At 29.9% G+C, this 16,885-nt stretch overlaps 1 protein-coding gene across 1 annotated transcript; it reads right to left on the reverse strand.

Annotated features, from left to right (window-relative positions):
• Positions 1-671: 671 nt before the first annotated feature.
• LOC111626359 (glutamate receptor ionotropic, kainate 5-like) lies at positions 672-11,888 on the reverse strand. Its single transcript, XM_023369708.1, has 10 exons — positions 11,850-11,888; positions 11,686-11,783; positions 11,498-11,585; positions 9,449-9,607; positions 5,824-5,971; positions 5,486-5,712; positions 3,510-3,763; positions 3,233-3,428; positions 766-924; positions 672-698 (listed from the first exon to the last, which is right to left on the reverse strand). Exons 1-10 carry the CDS (start codon positions 11,886-11,888, stop codon positions 672-674), a joined length of 1,395 nt encoding a protein of 464 aa, XP_023225476.1.
• Between the last annotated feature and the right edge of the window lie 4,997 nt (positions 11,889-16,885).

The raw sequence follows: 16,885 nt of genomic DNA on the forward strand, positions 1-16,885 counted from the left end.
GGATTACATAACATTTCTGTAAATTCCCTTATCTTATTGTAACGCATTGTAATGAATATCTGCCAACCCAATAACCTAAATCTGCGTTACGTAATTTACGGACAACTCCAAAATAGTATAATTTATAAAGTTTACAGTTAATTTTCTCTTTATGAAAGAGGAGTAAATCATAATTTTCAAGATACCATAATACAGTTTTAGAATTTATAGGTCAACAAATGATATAAGAAACTTAGTAAAAATTGTAATATTTAGATTTAATCAGTTATTGGATTTTAAAAAACTGCAAAATTTATAGACTCAATAGCGAATTCAAAAGTTGTTAGTGTGTTGCAGACAAGTAATAATATGCTTTACAAAAATTTTTACTACCTGAGGTACTCTGAATTACTAGAAGAAAAACCCTCAGAATGAGGTGCAACTGCATCCCTAAATAAATTGCATGTTTAAATAGTAAATTCTTACTTATATTTATAATTAAATAGATGAAAGTTAATCATTAGAGAAACTAAATAAAACTTGAAGCTTCTGCTTCTGGTGTTTTAATTTTTACATTTAATATAAATTGTCTACTTGGACTTTCTTTTTAACAAGAACTTATTATATCGAACAGAGAGAACACATACCATTAAATAGGAAACAAAAGATAATAAAGGCATTTTAATATGATTTTATTCCTCTCTGGTTGTGTGTTCCCTCTGTCGATGAATAAAGTCTTAGTTAAAAAGAAAGATAAATTGTACACAAGAAAGAAAGAAAACTTACTTCAATTGGAAACGGGCGAGTTATGGTTTGCCAAGATGTTTCGACTTTTCTTTGTTTAATTATGAAACTTATGGAATGTACGTTAATCAGGGAAGTGAAATCTGCTAATTCAGACTCATTACTTGTCATAAACAAAGGAATTGCTGTCATATCTGCTTCCTGCATGAAACCGAATAAAATGATGTTAAAATTTAAATTAATTATATTAAAAAACAAAATTATTTTCATTTAATAAAAATAACATTTATTTCTATATTCTTACAGAATATTTTACAGTAATATAAAATAACCTGTAATATAATATACGAGGTAAAACTAAAGAAATAATTTTTATTTTAAAATGTATTATTTACTATTTTATTATATTTGTTATTTATATTAAATATTTAAATATTTCAAGAGTAACACTTAATAATATAAAATAAATAAAAAGTATTTAATCATATGTAATATAGAATTAATATGGAAAATTCACAGCTTTTCAAACTATAATATTTTACACAATGAATTATTATTACTTAAATCATATTTTCAATAAGTGTTGGTTGGAGACATGTTGTAAAAGAAATTCGAATATGATTTTGGAAAAGAAAGTTATTGTCTGCTCGAGTTGGTTCACGTGAACACCCAGCCACTTTTGTCTGGCGTTGAGCTGCTGAATGACACTTGGGCAATTTTCATATTTACTAGAATTCTGTGACGACTATGAAAAAAGAAAAGAAATCATTAAAGCCAATCTTATATTATGCCCTGTGATCCATTAGTTTCCCATCATTTGTTAGTTCGTTTCGATAGATAATATAGGTATGGATAATCTAATGTTAAGAAAGAGCTAAACAGTAGAAAGTTACAGGCCCTAGCGAACACGACAATTTCAATTTTTCTATTGTACATTATTTTTACTTTCCCGGCTGTTATATATTACAGAGGGAAAGTAGGGCGAGTCATATAATGACCCTCCCTCAAGATTTTTACATTTTTGGATTCAGGGGACCTCGAAACATTAAGCAATTGGGTTTTTCTGTGGGTTTCTCTCTTCATGTATGGATGTCAGAGTGTGGGGCACGATTTTATTCACTCTGTTTAAAGCTTAACTAGTTAAGTATGTTACATCGAGAAACTCGAAACGACGTTTATCGATGTAGTTAGCCTGGGCAAGAAGTCTCAACACTAATATGTCACAAATGAAAGATAATAGGTTATTTGTTGTTGATAAAAATATATATAATAAAAAGTAAAGATAAAAAAGAAAAGTTTAATAAATAAANGATTTAAATAAACGTAAAATATTTCCAAATTATTTTACCCCACAAAATAAACATTAATAATGTAATGAATAACATTAGCATTTATGAAAATTTTATTCTTGTAATCTTATAAGATCATAAGAAAAATACATAATTCTATTCATTTCTAAAGCTATTGACTGTGGCTTTTTAAATGTTAAAACTTTCAAATATATGAATACAGTAAAATATGACAATTTACAACTGTGATTATGAGGGGTGTCTGATATTGAAGGTACAAGCCAAAATTACACTAAAATTTATAATTAAAAAATATTTAATACATTGCACAAAAATCTACATACTTTTGTTTATTTCTCGACATAATCTCAGTAAACGTTGAAACATTTATCCCAGAGTGACACTAGTTTGAACATCTCTTCACGGTACTGTTGCTTGTCAAGTTGCTTGAAGTAGTCCAGAACGATATCTTGCAATTTCTCCTAATTCGCAAAGCATTCCCCTGCCTAAAGTTTCTTTAAAGGTTCAAATAAATAAAAATCCAAGGAGGGTTAATTTAAATCTGGACTAAATGAAAGATGTTGCAGGACCTTCCAATTCCGACGTTCCAAACACAGTTTAATTTGATTTGATGTATGGAGTATAGTCAAAATTTAGCATCCTCGAATTTTCGTTTATTTGGACCTTTAAAGAAATTTTTGGCAGGAAAATTATTTACGAATCAGGAGAAATTGCAAGATATCGTTCTGGACTACTTCAAGCAACTTGACAAGCAACAGTACCATGAAGAGATGTTCAAACTAGTGTCACGCTGAGATAAATGTCTCAACGTTTACTGAGATTATGGCGAGAAATAAACAAAAGTATGTAGTGTTTTGTGGAATGTATTAAATATTTTTTCAATTATAAATACTAGTGTAATTTTGGCTTGTACAGTACCTTTAATATTAGACAACCCTCGTACAATTTGTTAATGTAAAATTCAGAAAAAAATTTAATGCAGGTATTATTTATATATAGTTATATAAATATTTTAATATTAGAAAGTAAGTCTATACTATTTATATCCGTTGTTATCTACTCTTATAAATCTAAATAGTAAGTTAATTTACATCGTATATGTGACTACATTTAATAAGTGCTATACTTCAAGGGATTAATGTATATTAACGACGTTTAATTTAGCAGAAATATTATTTCTTTTTAAATGGTAAAAGTACTTTTGTTTTTCTGGTCAACACTTCTCCAATGAAACAAAGAAGAGAGAATAAACAGCCAATTATTAAAAGAATAAAGCTTCCGAACAGTTCTGTCATGTTTAATGGAGCAAGAATGTCTTCGTCGATCGAATTCTCTGGAGGATCCAGTTTGCTTTCCTGATAACTAATTATTCCGGATTCGAACAAATGAGATATTCTACAAAATATTTCAAAATAAAATTTTCAAAGCTTGAGTAATTGGAATATAATATTTACATTAACTAAGTAATAATCATACTTCCTGTTAATCTCCTTTTTGAAAGGAAATTGCTTTCTTACAAGAAATGCAAGGTTAAATGAGAGCAGAGAATCATCGCTTATTATAATTCTGTCTTTTAAATGTCTTTTCAGTTTGCGTATTAAGCCAGGTTTAGCACCAATAAATGCGAAATGTTCGTTTTTAATTTTCGTAGTGGCATCAAACACTTGCATGTAATTTTGGTTTACATCAATATGATTTCTTAATGTATTTGCAATTCCAGTTTCGGCTCCCTGTAAAAAAAAAGAACATTAACATTACACATTAAGTGAAAAACAATATGTTCAAAAAATTTCCAATGTAATAAAATAATAGGGTTTTTGTGTAAATGAAGTAATATTGCCACTTACAAGAACCTCGCCTACAATAAATACCACATTGGTAAGTAAAACCAAAAAAGAATTCCCTTATATTTATGAACTCTAAAAAATTTTAGTAGAAAATTAATATTCTGTGATTACGGGTAATTTAAATTATTAAATACGTTTGGATTTTTGTCATTTGTAACAATACAGAAGATAAAATGAACTAATGCTTTGTGAGAATAAATAAAACTTTGTTTAAAACACCAGGGGAAGTTTCCCTTATGCTTCTCATAAAACACAAAACTTTTACATTGTTAAATGGCATAAATCAATTTAGCAGAAACATCTGTCCACATTTAATTCTCAATGTAAGACGATATAGGCCTAAAATTAAAATGAAAACAAGTATTTATATACAATCCCAAATAATGGCAATTTATAACAAACAAAAAAAGTGGTCTCTTTTAAACAATTATTGTGTTGTGTTAGAAACTATTTACAAACCTAAGTGACAGTTGTGGCTTAATTCATAGAAAATTGTAATGTATTGTATTTTTCGATTGTAAATTGTATTATAAACCAAAACAAAAGACGCAAAGTGAAAAAAATTCTACACTATTTCTCTCACTTAAAGAAAACTAACTAAAAAACAAAATCACAGTAAAATAAAAACTAAACGAGCGATTATTTATTGTGACATAGTCACAAAGCCAGGCTGCAATTTTTAATCATATTTTTAATTTATTTAATTTAAAATATATGCTCTTTGCATCTATGCATCATACTTTTCCTTTAACAATTGAGTAGTATCAGCCATCTCTCTAATGCCTTTCGGAGAAAACTTTGAATTGAAATAACACGACTTTCGGTTTGCACCAGAAGTTTGTATATAGTTAATCGGGGCCTCTTACCCTTACTGTTTCCATTTCGGTCTTTCCTTTATCTAACTCCGTTTTGGAGATTAAGAAATGACGGACGGATAAATAATAGTGGAAATTTATAGGTCTAAAGTTTTTTTCAAATTGCAGCCCAATAAAAAATGAAAAATAACAACATAAAACAAAACAGGGAAGTTGAAGAACAAAAATATTAGAAATTACAGTAGATACTAAAATACTGTATTACACTTCCTACAGATATTACATATGATAATTTTGGAAATTAAATTGTCAAATATGAAACAAAAAAATAAGAGTAAAATGTGCTTTTTGCATAAACCGAACAATATATATTTATTTTAAAAACTCAATAAATTTCTCTGTTGTAGTTGTTTCGAAAGTTTCCATAAAATAAAGTCGTCAACTCAACGTACAGTACAGTAAATAAAGTTACAACACTAAATTGCACCTTCTTTGCGCATCCCAGTGTAGTTTCTCTCTGTTAGATTGAATGAAGAAAATTTTATATTTTTTACCATATCAATGTAAATGTAAAATAAAATGTTAACATATTTTGGATATTGACAACTTAAATTTAAACATAAATATAGGCAATGAACAACAGATGTATTATATTAGTACCTATAATGTTGTCTCCTATAACAATCACTTCTATATACGGCTATAATGTGACGTGACGGTATATCAGTATATAAAAGTTCGTTTATTTAATACTTTGATAAATGTTTCTCAATGTAATAGGTTTACATACCTGAAACAATAAGTCTCTACCGTTAGAAAATGTGCCACAAGAAAACTCTCCTCTTTCCACGGCAGAAGATAACTCGTGAAAATTGTTCGGTATCCATTCGTACTGTGGAGCTGTCAAAAAGGACATTAATATTCCTCCATAACCGTATCCCAGTACAGACACGCCAAGCAGCCAAATTCCAACTGTTAATCTGGATGAAAATCCGATAACGGGATTGATATTAAATCCTGAAATATGTATGCAAATTTAAAAAAAAAAAAAAATTAATTCATTTATTAAATTAAATTTTCTAACGACTAAAATTGATTCAACAAAATTGAATGATAAATACACTATACCTTGTCGGCTCATATTTGTGAATGTAAACCAAATTCCATCTTGAATAGTCCAAATATTTTTAAATTTATGCAAGTTGTTTTCAAGCGTAAGAATTCGAGAAATGAAAAAACCGGCTACTATTGTTGATATGATAATTGCTATCCATACCTATTTTTAATTAAAATCAAATGTTTTCAATATTTATTTGTCAGCAGTCAGCGTATTATATGCTATACAGTAGGCCCGAATTATATTTGTTACATTCATAAGAGTACCCTCGTTGAGAAATGCATTTAAATACAAAAAAGGTCGAATTACCGACAATATATTTGATTTGTTTTTACTTATTAATGTATATAAATAGGATTCTTATCAAATATTTAAGTTACTTTTGATTTGGTTGTTTGAAATTTAAAATATAACAAATTACTTTAGATGTTTTTCTTTATACCCATAAAGGACTCAAAGACTTTGAAATGCATTTATAGAGTGGTAATTTACCGTAAACTAATAAAGTATTTCGACAAAACAATCGATGCATTATTCTTGTATCCAAATAAATGCATCTTTGTACATGGTCTGGTTCTATTTAATTTATTTTAAACAATAATCATGCAATTGGAATCTTATTTAAATCAGTATTACATTGAAAATATAGTTTTTATGTATTAAATAACTAAGAAATATAATTTGTATACAGCTCACATTATGACAAACTTGAATTTAATCTGAAAATCAGCATCCAATAAAATGTATTTTGGCCATAATATATATGAAAAGCTATGGCATTCAAACAATTTTTATGTGAGTACCGAGGGTGTTAATTGTCCCCACTTACCGGCGGCTCTGTCAGAGAATAGCTTTATTGGAGGGCAAAATGAAATGAGTGGGGAGGTTAATGAGTAAGTTGACAAGTTCCCAAATAAATACACAGGTTGAACAAGAATAATACATTTAATAAACAACTATAAAATTGCACATATCAAAGGCAAAAGTGAAGAGCTACAAAAATTCTATTCTACGCCGCGACAATTCGTCATTTTTATGGATCATCTAATTTCTATTCTCTAAGTTAAATTAAGAGACGAGAGAGAGAGAGTATACAAATAGATATCTAAAAAAAATGCCTCTAAGTTCCCAATCCTTAATATGGGTCGTTGGTAAAAACGTTCCTGGATCGTCACGATAGTTATGGCGAGGTAGCAACGGATATGGTGGCGGTATGGATCAGTTGATGTGGCAGTCGATGTCCGCCTTGAGGACTGCGTCCAAGCCCTCTTTATACTATTTTTGAGGGGTGAGAACTATGACATTATTATTGATTTATACGCACACCTGTTAGTGTGTTGACGTCTGGATCTAGCTAGTACGAACCACTAGCACAGAGAAGTTTGTTTAATTTATTGATATTGGCGTCTAGAAGATATGATTTTATAATATAAATTTCTATAGCTTTGACCGTTCTCATCCACAAATTAACATTCAGCTGACAATAATTTCTGTAAACTGATCAACAATGTAGATATTGTTTATATTAAACGTCGCGTTTGGCTTCGAATGAGGCGATTTATTGCTGTAACCACGTGTCACGTGCAACCAAAGAGGAGATAAGAAACATTTCTTATTCCCGTCTTGTTGATATTAACGTCTATAGAATTACTGTTAAACAAATAGAGGAGATTTCTTTTATTGATATTTTAACATTCCCCGTTTTTTTTTATTCGAGGAGTGCGTCTCGGTCATTGACCTCAGAAGTCCCCCTTTTCCTCACTTACGAGGTAATAAATCACGAGGTTTATTAGAGGGGTGATACTGTTCTAAATCAAAAGGGTTTTAGACCTTCACATTTAAATCTCCCGTAAACGAAGTTCATTTTATGAAGAATAATTCTGTAAAATATATTCCCTTAGTCTCTATAACACGGATGTATACTAATAGTTACCAGATAATTACCATTTTATTATTGTTTTTATCACAATTATTTTATTCATATAGGCATACTACATGACTTTTGGCTTTCGAATTTCTTAAAGTTGATACGAAAGCTCTTTACATTCAGTTTGTTTTGATTTTCGTTTTAGAAGGTTAGCAAGTTCTATTACCTCTATAAGTTCCAGATTTTTTCTAGATCCTTTCTGAAACGAATGCAATTCTTCTCAAGTAAATAGCAACATCTTTCTGTCAAGATTAACATAACTCTTGTCTATATACGGTCAATTTTAGTCTCATTCATAATTTTCACTCAACTTTCTTTCCTTATCTCAGAAAATACCTAATTCCTTTCAGGAACCGTTACAACACTGGGACAGGCACAATATTATAGTCTTCGTGACCCGTTACACTTATCCCCATGATACAAATATATTGGAATTGCAGTAGTTAAATAGCATTTCTAGCGAACGTACCACAGCAATTTACTGATTTCTACGGTAAATGTAGGTACAAAACGATAACAAAAACATTTTCGTTCCATCGTTATGGATTTTATCCATTAATTAAGCAATATTTCTCCAGTAATGATTACATTTAAAATAAGATTCTTTATTATAAAAATCGTTTCCCATATTTTTGTCTACTGACATAGCGAAATTTGACAATATTCTTACGAAAATAATTTATTGCAAATAGATGGTCTATAAATTACGTAACATTATTCTTATGCTTTTCAACCACCATCTCCGTAACGGCCCGTACCCACTCCCGAAATTACGTAATGCATACCTTTAACTGTACTATTATTCAGTGCAAAAATACGATCCCTAGAAAATTTTTTTAATTAAAAGTACAGCGTATAAAGCAGTGATATAAATAGCACGGTTCACTATGCAACTTTTCAAAAAGAAAACTTAATCCTTTTGTTATCCAATGATTGATATTCCAGGATTACATAACATTTCTGTAAATTTCCTTATCTTATTGTAACGCATTGTAATGAATATCTGCCAACCCATTAACCTAAATCTTCGTTACGTAATTTACGGACAACTCCAAAATAGTATAATTTATAAACTTTACAGTTAATTTTCTCTTTATGAAAGAGGAGTAAATCATAATTTTCAAGATACCATAATACAGTTTTAGAATTTATAGGTCAACAAATGATATAAGAAACTTAGTAAAAATTGTAATATTTAGATTTAATCAGTTATTGGATTTTAAAAAACTGCAAAATTTATAGACTCAATAGCGAATTCAAAAGTTGTTAGTGTGTTGCAGACAAGTAATAATATGCTTTACAAAAATGTTTACTACCTGAGGTACTCTGAATTACTAGAAGAAAACCCCTTAGAATGAGGTGCAACTGCATCCCTAAATAAATTGCATGTTTAAATAGTAAATTCTTACTTATATTTATAATTAAATACATGAAAGTTAATCATTAGAGAAACTAAATAAAACTTGAAGCTTCTGCTTCTGGTGTTTTAATTTTTACATTTAATATAAATTGTCTACTTGGACTTTCTTTTTAACAAGAACTTATTATATCGAACAGAGAGAACACATACCATTAAATAGGAAACAAAAGATAATAAAGGCATTTTAATATGATTTTATTCCTCTCTGGTTGTGTGTTCCCTCTGTCGATGAATAAAGTCTTAGTTAAAAAGAAAGATAAATTGTACACAAGAAAGAAAGAAAACTTACTTCAATTGGAAACGGGCGAGTTATGGTTTGCCAAGATGTTTCGACTTTTCTTTGTTTAATTATGAAACTTATGGAATGTACGTTAATCAGGGAAGTGAAATCTGCTAATTCAGACTCATTACTTGTCATAAACAAAGGAATTGCTGTCATATCTGCTTCCTGCATGAAACCGAATAAAATGATGTTAAAATTTAAATTAATTATCATAAAATTACACGAAATTGTTTCTAATTTCTAGGTCTTTTTCCTGATAAAGTTAGTGGCATTAATGAACAGCATAATAAAACATTACAGTACAGTACAATTACATACAGTAAAACACTGCAGTACAGTATAATACAGTGTAGTATAGTAATACAGTACAGTAAAGAATTACAGTACATTACAGTTTCTATGTATATTAAATCAATCTTATAAATAATTTTAATTTAACAATTACAAATTAAAATAATATAATCTATAATGAGAAAAAGAATATTAAATTATGTATAATTAATTTATTATAATATTTAAATATATTAATATAATTTTTTTATACAAATTTCACTTGTTAATACTTGAAATTAACGTTTGAATAAGATGAAATAATCATTTTTTCGAATAATCTATAAAGTAAACAAGAGAATTGCCAAGAAGTTAATCACAATCCTGAAATAATAACGATTTGTTTTGATAAAAAATAAATAATTAATTTTTAAGTAAAATTTATAAATAAAAATAATGATAAATTCTAAATTTTATTTTATTTTTCCAGCATCTGTATATTAATTACAATGCAATTTTCCTTCTTTATTTACATCACTTTCCATCCTTTATTTAATATATAAAAAACTCAAGATAGACTTTCAACACGAAGATATCCTCCTTTTTTTCATTTTAATACAAAATAAATAACGTTATTATTCATTAATTAATTAAAATAAATAAATAAAATCATTAAACTTTAGCTGTAGTTACAGAGAAATATTTTATACGTGTCTTCTTGCTTGTAAATATATAGAAAAAGACGTAAGTAGACTACATTATCAGAAAGATGATTAATGATCGTGTTTTTTGCTGTAATAATGTATCGTAAAGACGAATAAAATTATTTGTTTATGGTAATGAACGTTTAATTTAAAAAAGTCTTCTATTATTTTGTTTGCATAACCTTTTAATTTCATTTATATCAACTCATATACGAAGTTTCGTGTTTGCATTTTGCTTCAAGGTAAGATAAATATTTAATCTGCACGATTTGAAATTTTAAATAATGATACAGTAAAGAATTACACGATTTTTATACTATAATATGACACGTATAATATATTTTTATAGCTTATAATAAAATATACATTATTTCTATTGGCAGAAAAAAATAAAACTTGAATATATTTATTTATTAATTCAATAAAAAATATATCATATAATAAAGATTAATAACGTATATAAATATATACTTTAATATATTATTTATAATTGAATTAATAAATATTATATTAAGTTATTTAATCAGTAATTTTTTATTATATTTATCTAATGATCATCCAAATTCTAACATTTTTACTGCTTTCTTTAACTAATTAGTATTCTTCTCCTTACTTTCCTTAATCAAGATTTTACTTTGATCATTTCCTTTTGGAAATTTTCTTATTTCCTATATATTTTCCTATCAAATATCTTCAGTTTTTTTAATCTATATAACATTATGTTACGTTAGGTATTTATAATTCTATAATTAAAGTTGTAGTTCTATATTCAAAACTCAGTTAATTCTAAGCATTTTAATACTTTAAACACGTTTTTTTCGACCAAAATTTTACTTATTTATTCAATTTTTTTACACAAAAATCATATTAATTTTCATAGATTCCGGTTATAAAAATATATTTTTATATCTAACTCTTCTAANTAAATATGTATTCTGTTTATTTAATTGTTTAATTAACGTAAAAATTTTCATCATAAAAAATTTTTTGTACAGCAAGATGCAACATAACAGAATTCATTCAACATAATAAGAAATTAAACAGTATATATAGTTATAATGCCATATTAAGTGTAAAGTACCTTGTTAATTACTTGCCCACTAATTCCATAATATGTTCCATTTTTCTTCTCTAAGAATTCTTTCGGAACAGGTTGAACAATTTCGTATCTATACAGAATTTGGAGAAATAACTCTTATTATATTTAACATATGATTTATTAATTAATTTTATATACTATATAAAATAAAATGCCCCTTTTAATGTTACCTAAATTTCATCTTTTCTTGAAGTATCTTAAATACATGAAAATAAAAACCCGAAATGACTTCTTTTTTTGATTTGGTCAACTTCATTTTCGATGCTCGCTAAAAATTCGAAATAACGTTAAAATCTTTATTTAATATAACTGAAAATTTAAGATAGATATTTACATCAATTGCAGCAATCTTCCAAACATAATCTTCACTCATTTTTTTCTGAAAATTAAACTTATCGTCAGATTTAAAATGCCAAAGTTATTATTGAAAATAAGATAGTAATTTCGTGAATACCTGTCATACTTTGCTGCTAAATATTTTAAGTGTAAAAATAGAATAGATACTTCAAATAATTATGTTAAGACATAACAATTGGTATGATACAAGTGAGGACACTCAATACTTTTTGTATGAGATATTTTATTTATTTTTAGTTATTCCTTTTTATTGATTTGAAGACTCCATACATAAAATTCATTTTTAGGAGGAGTTACATTAATTACTTTGGTTAATAAATTATATTTACACCAAATGAACTCGACTGAGTCGTTGATGGAGAATAGTACACAAATTCTATCTGTTAGATCTTTACAAATAACATTAATAGTACAAAGAACACTATTAGAAAGTGTTGACAGACGCAAATATTGAAGATCCTCACAGTCAAACATGTAGTAATAGTAGGATTTAAGGTCGCATTTCCTTTTTTACAATACAGACACATATCTGGTGAACGTATATCAATGCACAAGTGTTTCCATGTTAAAGGAAACATATTTAGGCGAATCTGTACCGTTTTTAAATAATAAACGGTAACTGCTGATAAATGTAAAAACTTCGACTGTTGTCTAATATTTTTGGATACCATGATGGTACTTAGTCTTAAGAACCATGTCACCTTCTTCTCTCAAGAAAAGATTGTCAAACTCTTGTAAGATAGTATTTGTGTAATATTTCAAAACATCTGGGGATGAATCTATTAAGGAGAGTGAGATACCTATTCTATTAAATAAACCCTCCAGTTTAGTGAACCAACAATATTTTAGCGATATGGTCGTTGAAAACTTCTTCAAGGTAAAATAAGCCTCACATTCCAAAGATGATGAGTCAGAGATTATGTTTATGAGAAAATTTAAGGTTAATTTAACAAAGCGTTTCCGGGGAAACTCAAGGCCCAATTCAGATCTAATTGCATACGATGGGAACGACCGCAAAAAGACGACGAAAGAACATCAGTTCTATAGAGTCGATGTCTTCAAAACAAAATGGCCCTCAAAAGGGCAGACCATAAGACTAACTCGCAGTAAATAGAGAGGCAGCAAGTTTCTTACACAAAGCCATATGACTGTTCTTAACCCGTCTCAAGATATCTATTACAATTATTTTAGGAAATGGTTTGACTTTAACGTAATAAGTATAATTTTGGAACGAACCAGTAGCTGAGAAACGAATCCCCAAATATATAACTTCCTTAACAACACTGATATCTCTTCCATTTAATAAAAACTTATCAGCCTTTCTCAGTCTTCTACAATGTCTAAAAATTATTATTTTCGACTTTAATAAATTAATACGCAAACCCAAAGTAGAAGAATAATTATAAAACCTGTCCAATTTCCTTTGTAGATAAATTGGGGTAGTGGATAACACCACTGTATCGTCGACAAATTAGAGTACGGTAAATGCACTTCGTAATCATTCAGAGAAATGAAATGTTTATTTAAATCATCAAAAACTTGTAGCATATCATTAACGTAGCAAATAAACAATATCGGACATAAGGAATAATCCTGTGGTAAATGCTTTTTCTAATGAAAGAGCATCAGTAAACCCAGCACTAATCGAAATCCTTGCTTTAAGTCCTGATAATAAACATTGAATAATATCAGTAAACTTGTCAGAGATCCCAAGCATTTTTAATTTGGATAACAAAATTTTCAAAACAACACTGTCAAAAGCTTTTTCGTAGTCTATAAAGGCTGCAAGTAAACGTTGTCTTTTCTTTAAAAGTTGTCTACAAATAATGGAGTGTTCAATCAGAATGTTGTTCAAAGTACTCTTCCGAGGTTGGAAAGCAAATTGCACTGGTTGAATCAAATTCCGCTCTCTTAGCCAAATACCCAATCTATTAGCCAAAATAGATGTAAAAATTTTTCGAAATACAGGTAACAGTAATATTGATCGAAAGTTAGCGGGCTCATCTATTGGACCTTTTTTATGGATAACTTTTACGTGGTTGAAGACGTTACCTCCAACCACGATTTCGGAATTTTACCAGTGTCATAAACCCGATTAAATAACTTGGCCAAGTAAGGAACCAAAGTAGCCCTAGAGTAAACAATTAAAGACGGTGAAATATTGTCCATTCCTGGAGCAAATTCGCATATTTTGAATTGATGTATTTATCTCTAAATTAGAGACAGAAAGGTCTAAGATAGGATCAACAACAAGAGAAGCCATCGGTAGACACAGGATCGGGGTAAATTCGACGTATTTAAACTAAATAACTGTTGATAGTAAATAAACCAGTCGGTCAAAGAAATCTCTTGGTCTGGTATGCTCTGACCTGACAAAAACGACCAACCCCATAACAAAAAAATCCTAGAGTACCTAATCCCAGCCAACTGTAAGGCATAATTACAAAAATACTTCCTCTTTTTCGCCCTAATAAGTGAATTATATTGTAGTTTCAAATCTTAAAAGGAAGCCAAATCAGCCAGACTATTAGATCTGCGAAACTTGCCCAGGGCAATGTTCCTCGCTTCTGGACGTAGCAAGACCTATCAAACCAAGGGGGACGAGTCCTCCTGTAAGGTTCAGCACCTTCAATTAACACATTTCGTCTCTTTGCTATAGAGCAGTGTTTCTCAACCTCTAACGAGTCGTCGCCCCCTTCAACGTAGTATCGCCCCTTCAATAAAACCGTTACGTAGTATCGCCCCTTCAATAAAACCGTTACGTAGTATCGCCCCCTTCACTTCAAAATTCCGATGCCCAGGGCAAAGGCTAACGCCAAATTCGTACTGCATTGAATAGACTAGTGACTAATATAATGTTATTTGTTTGTTTAATTATTGTACGATATAACGAATAAAATATCTAATTATTCTTAATATAATGTTTTACTATATCGCCCAGAAAATTGTTTTTCGCCACCAAAATATAAATTGTTACTAATCGCCTCCTCAACATGGAAAAACTCCCACATGGGGGCGATATCGCCCCCGTTGAGAAACACTGCTATAGAGCATAGCTCGAATATAATTTAACCATAGAAATCATTAACGGGCTCAGAATCAAAGTTTATATTCTAGAACTCTGCGATACTGCATCACCAAACACTTTTACTTTAGAATCATTCCAAACTAAACGAGGCCCATCAACAAAGGAAAAACTATTTCCAGTCGAAAGCTGTAATTCCACTGGAAAATGGTCAGAAGATGAGAGATTCAACACGAAGGGATTCGATCATATGAACCAGATTCAGAAAAATGACTATAAAGTCTATAACTGAGCTACCCACTTTCGACAAAAAGTTAATTCACCTGGAAAATCTCCCTTAGTATGACATAGAAAAAGAATAAAATCGTGTTCAATCAACCAACGCAGAAACTGTCTCCCTGCCGTATCGACCTTAAAATCCTTTGACTGTTTGATATCAAAAATGTTAGGAGAAACCACATTCAAATGTGAATCAATTTCCTCACCAATATGGACGTTAAAATTGCCCATTATCACAATTCCGTGATAGTACGAAGACCAAGAATTCAAAATGGAAGGAAACAAATCTAGACGAAAGTTTCGCTGCCTCGGCAAACTAGCATATACTACAACACCAAGATACTCCTAGGTTTGGAAGCCGAGTAATGTGATAAACCAATCACAATCATATTACAGTAAGTTTCCAATAACACGAAGTCCCTTCTAACTTCGTCAAAGAAGAAGAAAATTCCACCATGGGGTATACCCAGGCCAATGGCTTTTCAGCTGGAATCAGAAAATACTTCCAGTTAACTGGAAGAGACTTAGCAAGAACATATCCTTCTATTGAAACCACTCAGGTCTCAACAAGGGCCAAACAAATTAAATCTGGCTTTTTAATCATATAATCCAACATTGAGCATTTGATGTTTAACCCATAGCAATTAAAAATAAACGAGCCAAATAACAACCCGAACTAAACTGGACCGGACACGATGAAGTTGAAAGTCTCGCCAAACATTCTCTTTTGCGGGAAGGAAAATTCAAAGTAGAAAAGAGACAGGAACTTCTGTTAATCGATGACCAAAGATTTAATACCTAAATCTCTTGTCGTCAACATACAATACGTCATCTCGCAAAAACCACGAAGACCAGCTTCCCGGTAGTCTTTCAAAAAAGTAACCAGGTTTTTACGGCGGACACGCGAATTAAACAAAAGATCTGTCGCCAACTTAAATTTCACCGGACATTCCCTACCTTCTTGTTGAATTTTCGTCCGAAATTTTTGTAATAAATAATTTCGACATTTCCAGGACGACAACTGGATACAATAGAATTGCCGAGCTTTACCCCGCAAACGGGAAATACCCCGATTATATTATGCCCCGAAAGATCAGCTACATCCAATTCCTTAGATAATAGGTTAACAATATAATCCTGTATGTCCAACTCGTGCGGAATACTATGATTAAATAACATTAAATTGCTTCTGTTGGACGCATTAACTTGTCTATCGTAGGCAAAGGAGTGTAACTCACCAATAAAGATGTTGCGGCACAAGTTCAAACGTTACTTGTACGCGGCAAGCAGAAGTATAGGGTTTACGTTTTAACTCCAAAGAAAAATCGTTGCGGCGCTCGTTCACAAAATCACGTGACTCAATGAACGTCGCGCATTGACTCACGGGAAATTTGTTGAAAAAATGGCATTTAATATCGAGGGTTACCAGCGAAGGTAAATAAACAAATTAAAACTATTTTAAAGTATTGTATTTATAGGATGTTTAATAACACTAAATAATTATTTTTAATTAGCGTGATGTCTCCTACCCTACTAAAGGACTACCTCATACTTATCTCGAGGCAGGGCCGGATTAACCTACTTTGGGGCCCTAGACACTTTCTTCTTACAGGGCCCCCTCCCACATAAGAACACATTTTCTTTAGATTTTAGAATTCACAATAACCATATAAAAAGCAATATATTTTTGTTTATTATATACAGTTGCC

The sequence above is a fragment of the Centruroides sculpturatus genome, unplaced genomic scaffold (genome assembly GCF_000671375.1).
Source record: "Centruroides sculpturatus isolate CEXI.00-Female unplaced genomic scaffold, Cexi_2.0 scaffold26, whole genome shotgun sequence".
Lineage (NCBI taxonomy): Eukaryota > Metazoa > Arthropoda > Arachnida > Scorpiones > Buthidae > Centruroides > Centruroides sculpturatus.

What these genes read in the sequence shown, in the direction of transcription:
- LOC111626359 (XM_023369708.1), bottom strand. Translation starts at nt 11,888, where the DNA reads ATGAGTGAAGATTATGTTTGGAAGATTGCTGCAATTGAT. An exon ending in CAAGAAAAGATGAAATTTAG is followed by an intron (nt 11,586 to 11,685) that starts GTAACATTAAAA and finishes AATTCTGTATAG; the next exon opens with ATACGAAATTGTTCAACCTG. An exon ending in CTCGCCCGTTTCCAATTGAA is followed by an intron (nt 699 to 765) that starts GTAAGTTTTCTT and finishes ATTCATCGACAG; the next exon opens with AGGGAACACACAACCAGAGA.